This window comes from Varanus komodoensis, unplaced genomic scaffold (assembly GCF_004798865.1).
Source record: "Varanus komodoensis strain SLA01 unplaced genomic scaffold, ASM479886v1 scaffold28, whole genome shotgun sequence".
Lineage (NCBI taxonomy): Eukaryota > Metazoa > Chordata > Lepidosauria > Squamata > Varanidae > Varanus > Varanus komodoensis.
The window spans coordinates 2,288,608-2,307,467 of record NW_025335727.1 but is presented as its reverse complement, the minus strand read 5'-3'; the positions used below and the strand labels follow the sequence as shown (position 1 = coordinate 2,307,467).

Genomic DNA, 18,860 nt, shown 5'->3' with positions numbered 1-18,860 from the left:
GCCTGGGCAACCGCCCTCCTTGCAGGACACAGGACCTCTGCATCACCGAACATCCTAGATCATGCTGAAGGAAGGGCATTCTTCACAAGGTCTCTCTCAGATCTCCTCAAGGTGGGTGTCGCTGTCCATCTGTTGTATTACCTGCCTTGTGCTGGAACTGGGCCACCCTCCTACAACTTAGGGCTGCTCAACGGGCACAGCTTCACTGTGCCATCAAGCTGCAGAGAAGGGATGTCCACATCCAGACAGTATCACTGCAAACACCTATACCTACAAATAGGGAAGGTGCTTCTCCTGGGCAAAGACCAAACTCCACAGAACACCTCAATGGTGTACATCAAAGAACACTTAAAAACACTTTCCCCACCTAAGAGAGTCAAGCTTGTCTGAAAACTACTCAGTGCTGTGGAGAGGCCTACTCCAAATCTGCTGGCTCCAATAATGAACCAAAATTCATTACTGAGCACAGAACTTCCATTATCTGATAGATGGTGTTACATAAGGACAATGAGTTCCACTGATCTAACAGCTGGTGCAAATTTGTACTACAGCACACCTGTCCTCATGCTGTGCTCAGAAGAGGTCGCATTCATCCCTTGGGATACTCAAAAATCAACCAAATGAGTTGGCTCAGACACCTAGAGCACAGCAAACACAATTTAGGAAATCTGCTAAGGGACAGAAACCTGCTATGTGAGGATTTCACATCTGCTCTTCTAACATCAGTACCTTGCTAATCTATTTCCAAAGGAATTCTGAACTTCCTTCCACTTATCACAAGATTCCAGCAAGGACATCATGTGCAAAAAATCTAATAAAATGAACCCATGAATGCTTGTTCAAAGCTAAACTGTTCAATGGATTTCACTCCTAGCTAAGTGTGCAGAGGATTGCAGAATTACGGCTGAAAACATTTTTAGGTGTACAGCAAATATTTTTGAAGTATACATCTGAAAATGTACATGTAAACAAGATACTGCACAACTATATTAGAGAATCCAGATTGTCTGGAGCCACCTGTGGCACGTACACTCACAGCACAATCCTTTGACATGCCTCTGCACAAAGACCAATAGGACTTGCTCTCGGGAAAGTGTGCACGGGATCGTTTCCTCAGTGGTAAACGCCGATCTGCCTCTGTATAATTTGTGACTTGACCTTATACTAATCCCCACCTCTTGCTTAAAATGTCCCACAGAAAAGTTTGGTTACATACAAAAAAGCTAAATTCAGTTACATTGATTTTTAAAAATCCTCCAAAGGGATATCAAAGAAGAGTTTAGAAGAAATAAGTTACTTTATTTAACAGGTTGTTCAAGTCATATGCTAAAGCTTTGGACCAACCACATTAACACAGGAGGTACCACATTCTCCTTCCCCCACATGAAATTAAGAATTTTAAACCAATGTGCAGCAGGAGGGATTAACGACCCAACCAATGCACAACTGAGGTGTTTCATGTCATGTCAACAGGATGTTTGGCAGTATTCTGTTCTTTCCTCTGTTTCCTTGCCATGAATTGCGTTTGTAAAAATACATATTTTTAATTAAATAATTCATGAGATTTCTTCATGTCAGCTGGGCTGGCACTTTATTGCCTGTGGTTTGTAGGAGGGCTTTTTCTAGCAAATTTCAAGTTGACTTATAGAAAGATGTTGATTGTGTAACTGGAATACAACCTTCATCTCCAAAGCTTTCTATGTAGCTGAATTATTTGTCATTCTAGATACTGGTATTGGTATAGAACCCTGGTATTTGGGCTTTACTTCTTTTTTTTCCTTGAACAGTCACTCATCTTTCTAACATTTGGCAAAAAGGGGGAGATTACTGCCAGATCCAAGTTTGGGTTGCTTTTATTAATCAAATCAACCCAAGTAGATATTCAGTTCACAACCTTTAAATTAAAAAAACCCCACACACATACATATGGGCATATCTATGAACATTTTTCAGTCTTTCCTGGAGGCAGGATTTACATTCAGAAGCAAACCATCATTAAGCCAGATATTTCCATCACTGGATACAATCCGACCAAGCACTGCTTTGAGATCATACATCCCACTGAAAAGAAAGGGGGTGACCAAAATCCTGTACTTGGTGGACAGAACCCTTCTCGTAAAATTCAAAGTCACACAAATAACCTAGTTGCTCTACTACTGAAGACAGCAATGCTTTATGTAATGCAGTTTTATAATTACACAGTAATTATAAATTGTGTAGTACCAAACTGATGGCAAAATCCATTTTGTTGAAAAGGCCTCAATGTTGCAAAAGGAATAATCTTAAAAAAAAAAGAACAGCACAGCATTTATGCCCCAACCTTCTGCACAGGGATAAGATAAAGTACATCTCATTGAGTTTTTTTTAAAGAAACAAGAACAGTAGAATTTCAAAAAGAAAAGCAATACACAGCATACATCAATGACTCATTCTGAGAAAGCTGTATCCAACTTTTCTTAAGAAAGAAAACACACCCCCCCTGTAGATCTTTCATAATTCAAGTCTCCACTGTTATTTACATGGAATAGAGGGGGGAAATAAAGAAACAATGAATGCAATAAATCAGTATATTTGACTTTGCCAATTCCAGCAGCTGAAGAGATTCCCAATTTTACCTAATGGTTTTACTTAAATTAAGACAAGACTATGTTTTTCCAAAAAGACACAGTTAGGAAGAAGGGAGGCACCTTTCTGACAAGTTTTAAAAAAGTTAAGCAATTTAATACTCATTTCCCCCCTAAAATTATTTTAGCATGTGCATAAAAGTGCGCTTCAAAATTTCATGGATAAATGACCCATGATAAATGAGAAGCCAGTCATGAAACACCAGGTAATATTCAAGGCCTGAACTTCTCATTTTTAAAAATTAGAAAGGATTTTTAAAACATCTTGAACAGGATATTTCCTAATGTTTTCTGTTAAGTGATTATTTCAATAAACAGCAAAGTATCATTCATGGTGTTAGATGACATTATAGCCAGAAGTCATTTCAAGTGTTGCTGATACGTAAAAACACAAGGAACAGAACCACAGTTTGAAGAGAACAGTCACATTCTGTGCATTAAGACACAAATGTAGTGTCAAGTTAGGTATGCTAGAGCCCAGGGCTGATGAATATTTCCGTGTTTTAATCATGGCTGAAAGACTGGTACTTCCCTAGGTCTCTCCATACCTTTCACATATGCACATTCCTAGCCTTCCCATTTCAACATTAACCATATTCAGTGTGGAATCTCTGCCAAGGCTGACACTAAATCACTTCAGTCACGGTCTGCAAACCAGCTTGCAGTGCCAAATGTGGCTATGCTGAAAAGGGGACTGGGAATGAATCTGCAGAAGCAGCAGCCACATGCAGGACCCTTCAGGGTACTCCCATTTTTTTTTAACCATGGTTAAACGACTGAGAAACAATGCATCTGTGTTGGGCAGGGCAACAATCCAGCCAGAGTTAAGCATACAATTAAGTTCTATGGAATACAATGGAAGCTTCACATACGTACGGAAGTTTCAGCCATTAAAACAGCTGAAGCCCTTTGGCTGGATTATGCTGGATATAATCTCTACTTGCTTGGCAAAGACGGACATCTGAACTCTGACCCAGCAACTCTGGAGCACATGCAGCAGCATCACTTGAACAGGAGCTCCAATGTTGGCCATGACTCCATGCATGGATCCCCGTGACCAATATGGATGTGAAAGGAGGAGCATCCCTACCCCCCTTCACATGACTCTCCACTAATGCACTGGAGTATCACGTAACTCTTGTTCAGGGTGCTGACACCGCTGCTGGGCAACCACAGTCACTGCAGCCAACGTAATAAGAGCAAAGACACCTGTCACAGATGAGGGTCGTTGACTATCATGGCAGTACCGCTAAGATCATAAAGGTCGGTCTCACATGGCTCAAGCCATCAGGTCTAGAAGAGATTAGCATCACACACATTGTTATTCCAATACGACAATCAAAAGCCTTCCTTGGCCCTAATCGAGAATTCTGTACTGTGTAACGAACACTACATGTTCAGCACTGTATTCAAGTCTTAACAATTCAGTAGAATATAAGGGGCAGGGGGAGAGTTCCTCAACAAAGAGATGAGCATTTCAATACTACAAAATGGTTTTCAGTCACTCTATCTGCACTTGGGAGCAACTTGTTACCCACCTGCTAGAGTGCAGGTAGGGAAGCAGTGGCCCTCCAAATGTTACTAGGCTCCCTCTGCCATCAGCCATGACCATTCCCCGTATTGTGAGTTGTGGCCCACCAACATCTGAGGGTGACAGGTTCCCTCAGCTCAAGGTGAAACCTGCTGGACCTCCTTTGTAAACCGTACTTCCAGGGGAAGCTAGAAATGACATGGCCCATGATACTTCACCGTAACTTTGTCCATCCCAGATGGATCAGTATGAAGAGAGAAGTGGACAGAGAGAGCGGGGAGGTGAATGATCCCAGCCAGTCTCAAGGGCTGATGGGCCACAAGGAGGAAAGCCCCAATTCCCTGAAGTAGCCCAACCCAGCACTAGAACAGTACGATCCAAGTAAACTGTGCAACAGGCAGGTTCGGACACACACGTCCCACAGCCCCATGCTTCAGCTGTCAGCGCAAATGTGCGGCATTGTGGAAGGACACGGGCAGCCGTGGCAGGCATGCTGGCAGACACGGGAGGCCACAAAGAGCAGTGGGGGAAGTAACCACCACAAGACTGCGAAAACCAGCCAAAATTCAACAAGCTTCATGTTGCCCGCTGCCCTAAAGGATGATTCGGCATTCAGTATGAGGCACCCAGTGTTTCTGACTAGTTTATTAAAATGTAGGCACTGTTAAGTGCCCAGAATCTGTGCTGTGTTTCAAAAGTGTCCTGGTTTGCTGGATTGCCTGATACTGAGGGAGAGATTCAAGATTTTGTTGGGGCATTTCAACATTTGCGTCAAACAAGGCAAAAAAAAACAAAAACCCTCACCACTCACATTGACAGTAGCTGTAAAAAGACTGTAAGAAACTCGATCCAACACACTTCAAACATATCACTGCTTTAGGTTTTTCTCAGCATAGTCTTTGCAGCTAGCCCAAAGAGTAGAGTATCTGAAGAGCTTTTTTCTCTTTTTTATAAAATAAAACAAATGGGTCGCGATGCTGATCTGTGAAATTCTTATGCCAAAGAGTTTGCTTGGTGAAGACAGCATGTGCTTTGGTGGAACCAGCATTTTCAAAATAACCATCCAAAAACATTTAAGATTTATGGAAAGGATTAGGGTATTCCATTAAAAAAGGAGGAGGATGATATCCACAATGCTGGAGTTTTCAAATGGGCAAGGGCAGCCCAGGCTAGGAGAGAAGCCCAAACTACCCAAAGTCTGATATGGTCCAAGGTATATCCTTAAAGGTTTGCTTCAACCCTCAGCCTTTATTTCTTGAGGATTGGTCTTCGGTCCTGTCCAGTCAGTCGGCAGAAATTGACTGTGCAATGTTTCCCCATTACGTTTATTTGTACAGACTATGTACATTCTAGAAGGTTCACTTAGCACTACACTGTCGTACTTTTTATTCCAGCAATTTGAGGGCGTGCAAATTCCACAAAGTCGTCAATAAGAACCGGCCATGCCCCTAGGAGAAAGTGGGGGAAACAAATGAATGGTTAAGCCTTCCTAAAACTTTACCAAAACAAGAATGGGAGTCTTTACAAGAGCAGGCAAAAGAAGCACAGCAATACTAAGCATGTACAGAGTGCATTTCAAGTATTCAAAGCACTTCACAATATCCCAGAAGTCCTCAGAGCAGCCCTGCAACACAGAATATTATACTACAGAATACCATACTAGTTTAATTTTTAAAAATCTGACTTTTTATTCAACAGGCTATCTTTAACATTCTCTTTAAAAGATGGGAGAATATTTTTATTTCTTGGAATATAAACTTTATGCAAGATAGAAAACCAGGCCCTGTTGCATTTTTTCCTTTTTAAAACAACTTTTTAAAAAACAGTAGAGTCACACCTCCTATCCTTTTTCAGAAACATATACCTCTTGGCCAGGAGCCAACAAATTGCAGCTGGACTTAATTATCAATGATAATTTTGAACAGTGAGCGCAGAAAGGCCTCTAAGCAGAGGCAGGTGCAGACATGGCCCTATTCACATATGCACAGTCCAGCATGAAAGCGAAGCCCTTACAAGACAAACGTAACCTTCCCACCACATCCACTTCCCCAAGAACTTCCGTTTTCAGGCACTCAGCATTGCCCCACAACCCAATAACCTTGCAAGAATACTTACTATGCATAATTAAGAATAGAATCTTTCTTACCCAAGAAACAGTCCTAGTTCCCCGCCCCCGCCAACTCCTCCCTGGAGTTACTTTCCCCCAAAACTAGGCTTAGGCAGGCTGTATATTTGCACTCACCCCTTTGTAGAACTTAGTTTGTACATAAGGGCAGACCATCAGGAACCTGTTTACAGGATAAACTATCTTTCCTTCTGCCAGGAAAAAAAACCCCACAAAACTGCCACTCCAGCTCAACTCCCTTAGTCTTTGATTTTTTTTGAATCTGCCAGTGGACTGGCATGAGGTAAGTTTGGGTTAAGGCTTCTTTTCTTTTTCCTGACTTAAGGCAAAGAGGGGAAGGAGCCAAAACTAGAAAAAGCCCTTCTTAAGCAACCGAGGAGCTTATAGAGAGCAAATCTGGGGAAGCAAGCAGGTTAGAAAAGGAAAGGCAGTTTAGACGTTTAGAATGACACCGCAAGTTCTCACTTGGTCAATTGACTGGAGAGAGGAAGAGCAGGCAGGATTAGTGACTTGCAACTGGCAGTTTAGCTGGAAGCTTCATCAGGTTTTCAAGGGCAAAACACTGGAGCCGCTTCTCGTTGGAGGCTATTCACCAGAATGATGTCCATGGTCACAACAGTGACGCTGGGGACTATATTACTGGATTGTGCCCAGTATCTGTACAAAATGGCTGGCCTTATTTTTCAGAAGGTGGACAAACCCAATTCTTTCCAATATGCTCACTTTGCCCCTAACCATTAGACCATCCTAGAGTACCAAAAATTAACAAATATGGTAATGAAGATTAATAAGAAAATACTGAAACTCTGGTAACATAAACTGGGCTAAAGGAGCTTTGACTGGAGTGGGAAGCCTCTCAGGAGGAAGGTTTATTGCCAGAAGAGTTGGCACACCAGAAAACGGCACTTGGACAAAAGTGTTCGCAAAGGATCAAACAGCGCAATTACCTTCCTCATCATAATTTGACATATCATCCGCTATCATCGCACTGAAGTCTAGAAGAAGGTTCCAAGTGTCCTTCGGTATAGATCTTTTATGATGTTCCTGGTTGAGGGAAAACCACTTTGTCATAATCAGAAATAGTATCGATGCATCGAGGTCTTTTGCAGGCCTAGCGGGACTCACTGCAGAATACCTGCTTTGCATGACGATGGCCCAGAGTTCAAACCCCAGCAGCTCCAACTCCCCCTTTCAGGGTAGGGAAAAATCCAAGTCTTAGATCTTGGAGAGCTACTGCCAAATAGAACAGAGTGACCTGGTTCACCCTGATTATAGGTTATTGCCTTATCAAGAAGTTACCCACTTTTCCCGTGATTTGTCTGCCAGAAAATCACATAAAGTACAGGCTGTTTTTTAAAAATTATTTCTGAATTGCTTGATTCCTTCCATCTTCACCTGCTCCTTTGCCTATCAAATGTTTTTTCTGTGTGGTCATACTACCGTGTAGAATGATCATGGTGTTTTTTTTAACCAGTCTTGCATACTCCCACTGCAACTTTGTGAAACCACCCATGGTTCTGGATCTGCACATAACAATCTACAGCTAACTCTATATTTCATTTTAGCTTGTTTTGATTTTAGTTTGTTCTGCTTCACATCTTTTTGTGTACTTGTTTATGTTAAGAAAAGAAAAATTTTCAAATATAGTTACAACAATCCAGAGTTTACAACCCAACAACAAGCAATGGATTATCTTCCTGGGTTGTTCATGGTTAAGAGCCCCATAGGTAACCCGTAATTCTAGGTTCATAATAACAACAACACCCCAGGATTCAGGAACCCACCCTTAACCATTATCCTGGTTGACACTCCATGCATACCAGCTCAGTCAATACGGAGCAAGTTGGTCCAATGACGGAGTGCATGGTAGTGGAGTACGCTCAGATATGACTTGTGAAATAAACCAAAATGGAATACACCATCAGCTCGGCAAGCAGGACAGCCAGGTATATGACTCATATGACTGGGACCACATGCTTGGGTTTTGGAAGTACAGTTGCCCAAGAAAAACAGTTTGCAAAAGATATCCCAGAGAAACTTAATTCCTTATGGGATTTCTGATTGCCATTCCCACATCCTCCTCCTCCCAGTTTAAAATCAAGCAAGGTTTTTAGGTAAAGAAATCTTCCAGTTCTCCCTAATTCAGATTTGGTCCACAACTGCTGACCACTGCTTGCAAGCAGATGGTTAATCTAGGTCTCTTCTGCAACAGCCAGGCAGCAAAGATAGTTGCAGAAGCTGCTAGAACTGAAGATCTACTCATTGCTAACGAGATAATTAATACCTCAGCTTACCAATAAAAATTTGTTCCACAAGTCTAGGAATTTAAATCTTCCATGAAGTACTAAATTCCAGTATGCGATGGCCATTTCTAAGTCTGTAACATTAAATAAAAAAACCTCATTTTTTAAAATGTCTACATTTTTCCTAGACATAACCATCTTGAAATTCTACAATAAATTCATGATCACAAACATTCTTTATGCCAGAACACCTTGATGATTTGAAGATCTTGGAGAGTCGTCCCCCATCCCCAACCCATCTAGGAATGCCACAGCCAGACAGGGTTTTCACTTTCTCTTCCCAGGACAGCTTTTTGTGGTTCTAAACAAACCCCAGATTTCAGACATGACCTGCACCCTGGCAAATGAAGTCACATCTACAAAAAAAGAAGTCTTGGAAACACTACTGAATCCACAGCAACTGTCCATGACAGGACCAATATGTCAAGTGAAACATACTTTTTCATGAGGACATGACTACCTGAGCAATCTTAAATTATCCTCAATATATAATTACCACATCTGAGGGTAGGAAGGTATTTTCTAGTATCAGGGAAAATTAGACCCCTATCAAGATTCTGTATTTCTGCAAGCAGTCTAGCTCACCTATTTCTGTACTAGGAAACATTGGCATACATACCTAAACCTTTTTGTCCTGGATTCTTTGCAAAGTTGAAAGTAAACTGGTAAAAATCCTTAAATCTTCCTGGCTCTTTCAATTCTTGTTCCATTTTAGGAATCTGGGCCTTTAGTTTTTCTATGCTGTCACATCTGTATTTAAAAAAAAAGATTATCATTGCATTACTCAGTATACTACACCATATGTTTTAAAACTAGTTTTGAAAATCTATTTATAACCAAACACTTCCTTTAGCAAACAAGAATATTACATTCATTTCCTTACCAAAATAGTTTCATTTAGTAATTCCTCTGCCTCTCTTCAATATTTAACTAATGCTTAAAATACAAGTTCACCAATATACCATCTAGAGTAGAAATGTCCTTAAAAACTGAAACTGAAGCCACTTCTGAAAGATTAGAAGCGCTTGCAGGCTCCAACACTACTTTTGTTCACCTCTATGAATATGGTGACAGTGCCAAAAAATAAAAAACACACAGCCTTTGCAGGACAGTCTTTTGGAGTTAGATTATATAAATCAAATGATCCGGCAGATAGTAAGTCTTCCTGATCTAGTGTACAGACTTGGTCTTAAAGTGCATTATTTGAAGTGCCAAGGTTACCATATAGAAGTGTTCTCTCATAGTTTGCTAGTGCCTTGCACCAACACATTTGCCAGTATTTAGGAGGCAAATTCAATTCCAAGTAGCAAAAGATCTGTTTGGAGCATTTTCTCCTATAGCGAGTCAAGGCAGCAGCATGTGCGTGAAATCGGCAAACAGAGCGAGTTTGAATGGCTCTGTCTCCTTCAACTGCAGAAGTACAAACCTTCGCTTGCCCAACAGGACTGGGCTACTCTCACATGCCCATGGAACACTTACCCTAATTCTGTCATCCCATCCATGAACTCCATCTTTAAGAATTCGCACTGCGTCGCTGCTCTGAACTTCCAGGCAATAATCAATACACTAATACTGGCAGGGTCAAGCGCAAGATCATCACAAAACTGTTGTATACCATCTATGCCAATTTTATTCTCATCTTGAGGATCTTGGAGTTTAAAATGAAATAAAAGAAACAAAATTCTGCAGCTTAAAAATAACTATTTTAACACAAATGTAGCCATGTATGAATTCAAGACAAAGCACATGTGTCAAAATCCTTTTCCTAACTCAGTGGAAAAGGCAACCTGTGGCCTTCCAGATGCTTTATCCTACTTCTCCCAGAAGCCCTAGCACATGAAGTCTGAGAGGGATCATGCAAATCAGGTCACACATCTGGAGGATGAAATGGAAACCACTACTGTTCTAACCTGAGCAACATGAAATACTAAGAGTTGCTATTAAAAGCTAATCTTTTATATCACATTTTTAAATGTGAAAGAAGTACTTTAAAACCCTCCTCTTGCTTGCAATCACATTGTAAAGTGTTACCTAGGAGGCCGCCCTGTGCCTATGTAGACAGGATGAAATCCTACAACCCCCCCCCCCCCAGTGTTCTCCAGCCAGCCACACCAGATTACACCCCAGAAAACTGGCTCCACACTGGAAGTGAACCTTACTTAGCCCATAAAGCAGCCATGTTAGAGGACAAAGATCTACTTTTCCACTGACACACAATGTTTGTTAACACCTGGATCCTTTCAAGAACTGTGGCCAAGGAATAAGTCGTTTTATGATATTTTCCTATTTTTGATCAAGAAAAAATTAAGGGAATCCAACAGTGTAACTTATATGCCATGCCAGTAACTCAAACAGCATGGCAAGAACCAATGAGATCTGGTGATTATAGTATCAGACTAGGAAAAACCCAGCTCAAGTCGATTCTTAAGCTGTGAAGCACTGGGTGACCTTAGACCAGTCAGATCTCTCAGACTAAGCTTACCTACTTCACAGGTTTATTGCAAGTGTATTACAGAGAGGGAAGAGGTCTGCCACCCTGAGCCTTGGGAGAAAGATAGAATCAGCGGGTCATTACTGTGTAAAAGGGCAGCCTTTGTTCTAACAAGTATAGACCATGTGCATGTCTAAATTTATTCTGAAAATCACTTGCCTCCAGCTGAAATCCAGGTTTCTGGGGTGGAATTTATAGGCATATTACTCATGCAAGAAGCTAACAAAAACACACTATACTCACCTTTGTATCTATTATACAGCTGTTCTAATTTCTTTCTGTCCAGTGAGCTTTTAACATTTTCTCGTATATATAGCTCTGGATTTTGAAAAAAATTATCTGTTGCAACATCTAGCTTCCAGTCATTCTGGGACAGACAACTCACTGCAGTCTTTTCACTGGACTGTGTGAAGATCATAAACTGTCGAACTTTATCTTTCTGTGATGACTTCAACTTGTTCTAGAAAAGTATCAGAAGACAGAATAGTGAGATTTCACATGTGCTTAGCTGAAGAACATCTGACTTCCTCTTAGAAGCCAAAAGGACAGAAACAAGGTCCATAAGTTATATATGGACAAACAGAAGATTAAGTCTGCTTGAGGTCTAAGTTCCTTATCTTCTCCAGGCTCATTTTACTAATAATTTAATTTGAAGTCACATTACCACCCGCAGCTCAAGGCAGCTCCGAAGCCCAGTAAACCAAAGTTGCTACAGAAATGAGACTCCTAAGAGGACATAACAACCCACCATGGATTATGCAAGGCACGGCAACTGTGTGTGGCACAAGTAGCCCCCATTTTGAGTATGCAACCCCCACGCAGGGATTGTCCTCTCATCTGAACCCGGTGAGCATAGGCTATGCACCGATTAAACAGCCCTGACATAACTCAAGGTACGTGTTAGAGCAATCCCGTCCAGTGTTGTTTGCATAGGCCCGTCCAACTAATTTGTGACAGGGAGAGCAGGGCAGCATGGGAACATTTACCACATCTTCTCCAAAACTTCAGCATATGCCATGGGGATTAAGAAGGGAGAACAGCTGTGACACAAAGCAGGGATTGTCCTCTCATCTGAACCCGGTGAGCATAGGCTATGCACCGATTAAACAGCCCTGACATAACTCAAGGTACGTGTTAGAGCAATCCCGTCCAGTGTTGTTTGCATAGGCCCGTCCAACTAATTTGTGACAGGGAGAGCAGGGCAGCATGGGAACATTTACCACATCTTCTCCAAAACTTCAGCATATGCCATGGGGATTAAGAAGGGAGAACAGCTGTGACACAAAAGAGACGTGTGCATCCAAGTTTACCAGCCTGTCAGTAGCAGAAACGTTTTTTAGGGATTTGGCATGCGATCAGTTCAGAGGGAAATCTGACCCTGAACGAAACAGTAATTTCACTAGCAGTTTTTCTTCCTGTTCTCTGCATTACACATATTGACTCAGCACATTCCCTTTCATATGTTCTCACATCAAATCCACCGAACCACTGATCAGGGGACTTGAAACAGAAACACGAGTTTTGTTCACAGACTACAAACAGTGGCAATGAAGAAACCAGTGTGCAAATGCGGGCACTTGCAAGAAATAGGCGCATATGCCATTTTACATCTTAGTTTGGGTACTTCCAGACAGTGGGCTCCTCGTGCTACAACACCATGCATTAATTCCATCTATTTCTCCTTAACTGATTTTCTGCAGGAAGAAAAAAAGATGGAAGAATTGGCAAGAAAACATGGGAATATGAATGGGAAATAGTGGCATCTGAACCCCCTGTAAAAATATGCAAGTAAGGCAGTGCAATTATTCAATAAATGTATTGTTTGGAAACACACACACCCCTTTACTACAGTTTTAATCTTATACTTTTGCTGCTATGCATAATTCTCAATATTGCAGATTGTGTGATAGTGGAGAAAGTATTAATTCTATTGAAACTATTAATTCTATATCCTAACCAAGATTCTTTAGACACCAAGAAAACATAGCCAATACACTAAGTCAATTGATAGTATCATCTGGTACTAGTCTAACATTTTACATGATAAAGCCAGCAATAAAGCATTACAGTGAACATAAAAGTCCACTGAACCATATCCAAACATGGATACCAATTTTTCCCTGGTTTAAGTAGACAAGTATGAAGCCTTTGAGGCAATTCAAAATATAAACTGAGCAAAACAATACAAGAAACCAAAGAGTTAAAATTAAAACAACTAAGGCTGCAAACCAGTCTTCCCTATGGGTAGGTAAGCCTGCAAGATGCAGCAGAAAACTTCACCTTCACCACACCTCATTTCCTGCCTTTTCTCTAGATTGAGTTTGTGTGCAGGAAAGGAAGAGGGAAGGAAGGCAGGGCATTAACTGGGATCAGCAGCCTCACCCCACTCAGTCTTTTTCCCTTCCAATACTCAGATCTACTCTCAGGTGGGAAGGGGAGCCAGGGTGGTTCTCTTCATGCTCACTCAATTCTGGGACTCTGAAGAATCCTATGGCCTCCGAGACAATACTGGGAGACCTTAGGATAGTTCCCTAAGGGAGGAGAATAATAGTAAAACAAGCAGTCCATCAAATATTTGAGAGAATAAAAGTCAGCTTCTTTTGTCCCTAAGAAGACAGAAAGCTTGATGCCATTCCAAAGGTGCTTGGGAAGACATTCCAAAGATGTAGCACCACACAGGAAAAGGCCTTAGCCTTGGTCATTACTCACCTGAACTCTAAAGGTAGGGGAATTCAGAGGAAAAGCTTCTGAAAAAGATCTCAAAAGTGGACTAGGTATATATGGGAGCAGCTGATATTTTGTAAATGTCTAGAGTCTTACTTCAAGAAAATAATAAAGAGAACGGTATACAACTAAAACATAGAAAGCTGTAACGCAACAAGAAAAAAAACACTTAAACTACAGCAACATTAATCTAAAACTGTGCATATAAGAGGATGATAGTTATCATGAGAAAATCTGAGCCATGCGCCAGAATCCAAAGAGCTACTTTGGGTGTGCCTTGTGGAACTTAATTCTTTCTTCTTCAAAAAGCAAAAGACACAGAGCCTCATTACAAATACTTTTGCAACATGAGGAGTCTACTATATAAAAAACACAAATTTCACCCCCACCTTGCAGTCTTACAGAACTAGTCATGAGATCTTTAGATCCCAGCCACAGTAAATTAAAAAACATGTTACAGAACTACAGTGCCGTAACACTGCATTAAACATTCTCAGAGAGTTTACCTTCTTTTCTTTGAAGAATGTATGGCAAGATAAGTGAGTACAACATATTATTTGGTTGGGACCTCAGTTCCTCACACTAAACAGCAAGAACCTCTGATTTCCTCCGCATTGGCAGATTTAGAGAAGCAAGGTGCCAACTCAAAATCCTAAGGAGGCAACTCTCTTAGGATGGAAGTGCACAATACAGGTGACACAAACATGCGGATGCCAAAGAGCATCTCTCTACTCCCCACTGAAGCGCTTGGGGTCAATACACTGTCATGTCATCATGTGGTGCATTCCCCCACTCCTGCCAGCCACTGAGGCAGATGGAAGGTAAGGAAATGTGCATGTGCAAACCTGGCTTGGGATGCCATAGCAAGGAGGAGATCTCAGCATGGAGTGTCATTTCAGAGAATAAGTCCATGTAATTTTATTTTACTTATTAGGGTATTTCTATCCCACCCATTACAGTTCGTCTCTGGACAGCTTACAGTTCAGCACTTTGGCACATGTGATCCCCTTCCGTAGGACTGGCATCAGTTTAATACCTGTGAACCACTGAATAAGTAATACCATAAAATAGAAGTTAATGTTTAGAGCTACACAATTGTATTCCTTTTTTCACAAATTACTTCCTTTATTCTGTGTACAAATAGCTGTCACTGATCTGCGGAGTAAACTAGGGGGGCGGGGATTGGCCGGGCACGACTTCGCGACTAACATAACATAACATAACGCTTTACCCCACTAATGCCCCTCTGCAGCAGCTAAGTAGTTCCCATGTATCTGGGCAAGAGAGATAATTTGTGTATCTTTAAGCTATGTGAGCTGAAAAGCATACTAATATATCCTGCAAACTAAGATAACTGAGAAAATATTTGTTGTTTTAAAAATTATAATTATAGAACAGAGGGCAACTACAAAGAAATGTGATTTGCAAAGTTGACTGGGAGACAGTACACAAAGGGGGAAAAAACTCCAGAAAGGTGTCCAATTAATAGGGAATCAGACTGATAGAAAGAATGCATGCTTAGGATGAAACATGGGAAACTAAGTAAATGGGAGAGAAGCAGGGCTGTTTCTAAACAACTTATCCTCAGCTCTGAGTCCTGAGAAAACACAAGCCATAAAGTCCAAGGATAAACATGGTATCTGTTGTGAACTGTGCAGTTTTTGACCATCTGAACAACTCACAAGCTTACACCCTGCCCTGTTCAGGCTGCCAGTTTGCTAACTCTAGAATACATATGTAAGCATTTACACTCCTCACTACACTAGCAGAAAAATCAATCATGGAGAACCCACTCTTGTCACTATAAAGGGCATAATCCTCCAAGTGCATGAAGAAGGAAAGTTCAGGAAAAGCCACAGCTGCCTCTTCTTCCCCTGCACTGGGGAATATAAAACAACACAGATTCTTGCCATCCTACACCCAGGCCCAATCCATATGTAAAATAGTTTAGATCCTGAGAAGATCATCAAATTTTGCAATATATATATATATATATATATATATATATATTATTATTATTAATGTAATTGAATTACATTTCTATACCACCCGTAGCAAAAGCTCTCTGGGCAGCTCACATTAAGTCACCCATCCAGATTTCAACCAGGCCCAAACCTGTTTAACCTCCAAAACTGGGCAGCATCAGGCACTACAGGCTATACAGAATTTACTGTGGTATGGGGCCCCAGGACAGTCTATGTTTAGAATGAATACATAGAACATTTTAATAGCATATCAATTTAGAACAATGCCAACATCTGATGACACAAGTGAACTATTAGAACTTTACTAGATATCAAAACATGTTGAATCCTGATAATATATGATTCAACTTTTTAGTTATTTGGTCAGGCTTTATGGAAAATGGAAGGAAGATGAACCTATTTATGCTACAATATACATTTTGCCTCTCTATATTCTCCCTTAACATACATTTATACTGACTACTCCATTGTATTAGGAAAGCCAGGTGTTGCTACATGCCTAGCTAAAGGAGAAAACATCCTGGGTGTGTGATATGAGATCAAAGTTAACTACCTTAAGTAGTTCAGGAGCCTGCATACCAGTCACTGTACTTCCAGAAGAATGTTACAATGTTTTAATTAAAGCCTCTGCAGTGTGGCTGAGGCAACAAGTTACTAGGAAGTATTGAGACCACAAAAAATCAGGAAAAATATCTGAAATAATCTCAGAACCACACAAATATGTTGTAAACTATGGCTGCAAATTTCAAGCTCCATTAACATGAAGTTCCATAGAGTAATTGGGGGGCTGTAACCTATCTGTAATATACATTCCTCTATTTTCCTTTTTAGGCATTTCTAAATGCAGAAAAATGAATTGGAATTGAAGCATCTTTCAACACTTAAAATTTAACCATCTAGCTGAGGAAGTATACCTTTTAAAACCAACCTACTTTAAAATAAGTGTCACTCACTTTAAAGTGAGACATACTCCTAGGTAGCTGCCTTATACAAACTCAAGTTCCAGCAAAATCAAAGATTACTTTTAAAGATGCACCATTATGCTAGGCCTGTTATGCATGAAAAATGTGTCACATGTTTACTCTTTCACATACAGAGCAATATGCACACAGCCTTATAGTACCTTAAATACCAGCACATCTATTGTTTGCATTAGGCTTTTGTGGACTAGATTCCACCCCAGCAGATACAGTACATAAAAATTTATTCCTCAGTTGACTGACATTATCTCACTCACTCACACATGAAACACACTCAAAATGTCTTGACTAACATAATGTATATGTAATATAAGCAGGACATGAAGAAAATGACACAAAAATGCTTTGTGGGGATAATCCCTAAATCTCCATCCAGGCATGCTGTTAATTTAACACCTGGTGGGGGAAATAACACTACAGCCAAATTTAAATTGCACAGAACTGAATTTCTTGATACATTCTAGCTTAGTGTTTTCATACCAGAGTCTCTCTTGAAGTCTTTTGTTCAACTGTGAGGTGAGCAAGTATGTCCAGGAAAATTTAGGTGTTCTCCCAATGGTTTGCAAATGTTGCCATTTTTGCTGTCAGATTTGTGTCATCTTTGTCCTTTGTGGCACATGCACCTGCTTCTTTTAACAACATTACTGTCACATTGGAGGATGAGCAGGTGAACATGCCTGATTATATTACTGCTTTTAGGTCCTGCAGTGGAACTGCCTCTGAAGATACAGGACCTGGATTTGTTGTAGGATCTGGTCACTTGGTCTAAGTCTCTATTAGGTAGGTGTCCCACTGCTGTTAGTGAGTAACCACTAGGTTGTCTGGTGTCTGTTACTGAAGAGCAGACTTCCCGTAGATCACTAATCTGAGCTGGAAGCGGTAGATGGCAAGTGGCATTTTGTCACTTTCTCTTCTGGGTCTGTCTTGTAATAGGCAACTCCTGGGTACCAGTCTGTTTCTTCACTTCATTAATTGTGTATTCCAGTTTTAAAATGCCTACTACAGGGCAGCCCTGGAAGAGAAAGTAACAGAACGTGGCTTACACTTGCCAACCAAGGAGAGGCATGCATGCAAGGAATCTGATCTAGTCCACAAAAGCTTCTGCCATAATAAAATGGCAAAATCTTTAGTTGCCACAGGACGCCTGGGCAGGTTTGTTCTCTCAGAGGAATGCAGCTCCCCCTCTGAATCTCTCTACATCCACAGGCACGCCTTGTACATAGAGTCGCTTTACTCTCTCACACATACGAGACGTATTATATATGGAGTAAATATGCATGATGCTTCGTCTAGAAGCACAGCAACAAAACCAGGAGGAGCCCCACACGCCAAGCGCCCCTTTCCAATGCCCAGGGCTGCTCCGCTCGCCCTCCAAGGGGTCAAGTGCCGGGACAGCTCCCAAACTGAGGTGGGGCAACCGCACTGCCTGCCTGCACGCACACACGCGCGCACACACACACACCAGGGACACAACCCTTTCGGAGACTGGCACCCTTCCACACCATCCAAGCCCCACAGGAAGGTCTACCCGCCTGCCGCCCGCCTGCCTGCCTCCTCGGGGTCGGCCGAGCCGGGGCTGCCCCGAGGCCCAGGCCCCCTCGCACCCGCTCCGCGTCCCGGCCTCCCGCCTAGCGGCGGCCCGGAAAACGAGGAGGCCTGAGGCGGGCCCCGCTCCGCGCGGCCCCTCCGCCAGCCCGGCTTCCCCGGCTAGGCCCGCGTTGCCAGGCGATGGCGGCGCCCTGCCTCGCTCCCGCCCTCCCCGGCGCCCGGGCCGAGGACCAGGCCGGCGCTCACCATGGTGGGGGCTGCGCGCAGGCCTCTCTCCCCTCCTGGGCCGGCTCGGGCGGACACTGAGGAGGCGGCGGAGGAGGGACGGCGGCAGAGGCGGCAGAGGCGGCGGCGGCTCCCGGGGCTCCTCCTCGCCGACCCTGCCTTCCGCCGCCGAGCCGCTCATGCGCACTGCGGCGGGGCCGCCCCGGGCCGGCTCCGGGTGGCAAGCCGAGGGCGTCCCCGGCCGGGCGGGCGGCCCCAGAGCGCGCGCGCGCGCGCCGCCAGGCCGCTCGGGGCAGGGACCCGGCGCCCGTGCGGCCCCCGCGG

The 18,860-nt window shown here is 42.4% G+C and overlaps 1 protein-coding gene across 3 annotated transcripts in view; it reads right to left on the bottom strand.

The window, feature by feature from the left end:
• DCUN1D1 (defective in cullin neddylation 1 domain containing 1) overlaps positions 1–18,665 on the bottom strand; it is a 35,610-nt gene extending 16,945 nt beyond the window's left edge. Inside the window, exons 1-7 of one of the 3 annotated variants that reach the window (XM_044434454.1) lie at positions 18,558–18,658; positions 17,244–17,775; positions 11,318–11,534; positions 10,063–10,231; positions 9,203–9,333; positions 8,575–8,657; positions 7,228–7,324 (exon numbers count right to left, since the gene is read on the bottom strand). In XM_044434454.1, the coding sequence (XP_044290389.1) occupies positions 7,228–7,324; positions 8,575–8,657; positions 9,203–9,333; positions 10,063–10,231; positions 11,318–11,492 (655 nt within the window). In that variant the 5' untranslated portion in view covers positions 11,493–11,534; positions 17,244–17,775; positions 18,558–18,658. Of the gene's footprint in view, positions 1–1,278; positions 5,604–7,227; positions 7,325–8,574; positions 8,658–9,202; positions 9,334–10,062; positions 10,232–11,317; positions 11,535–17,243; positions 17,776–18,557 lie in introns of those variants that run through there. The other 2 variants (XM_044434453.1, XM_044434452.1) reach the window with 2 other exon arrangements.
• Positions 18,666–18,860: the final 195 nt, after the last annotated feature.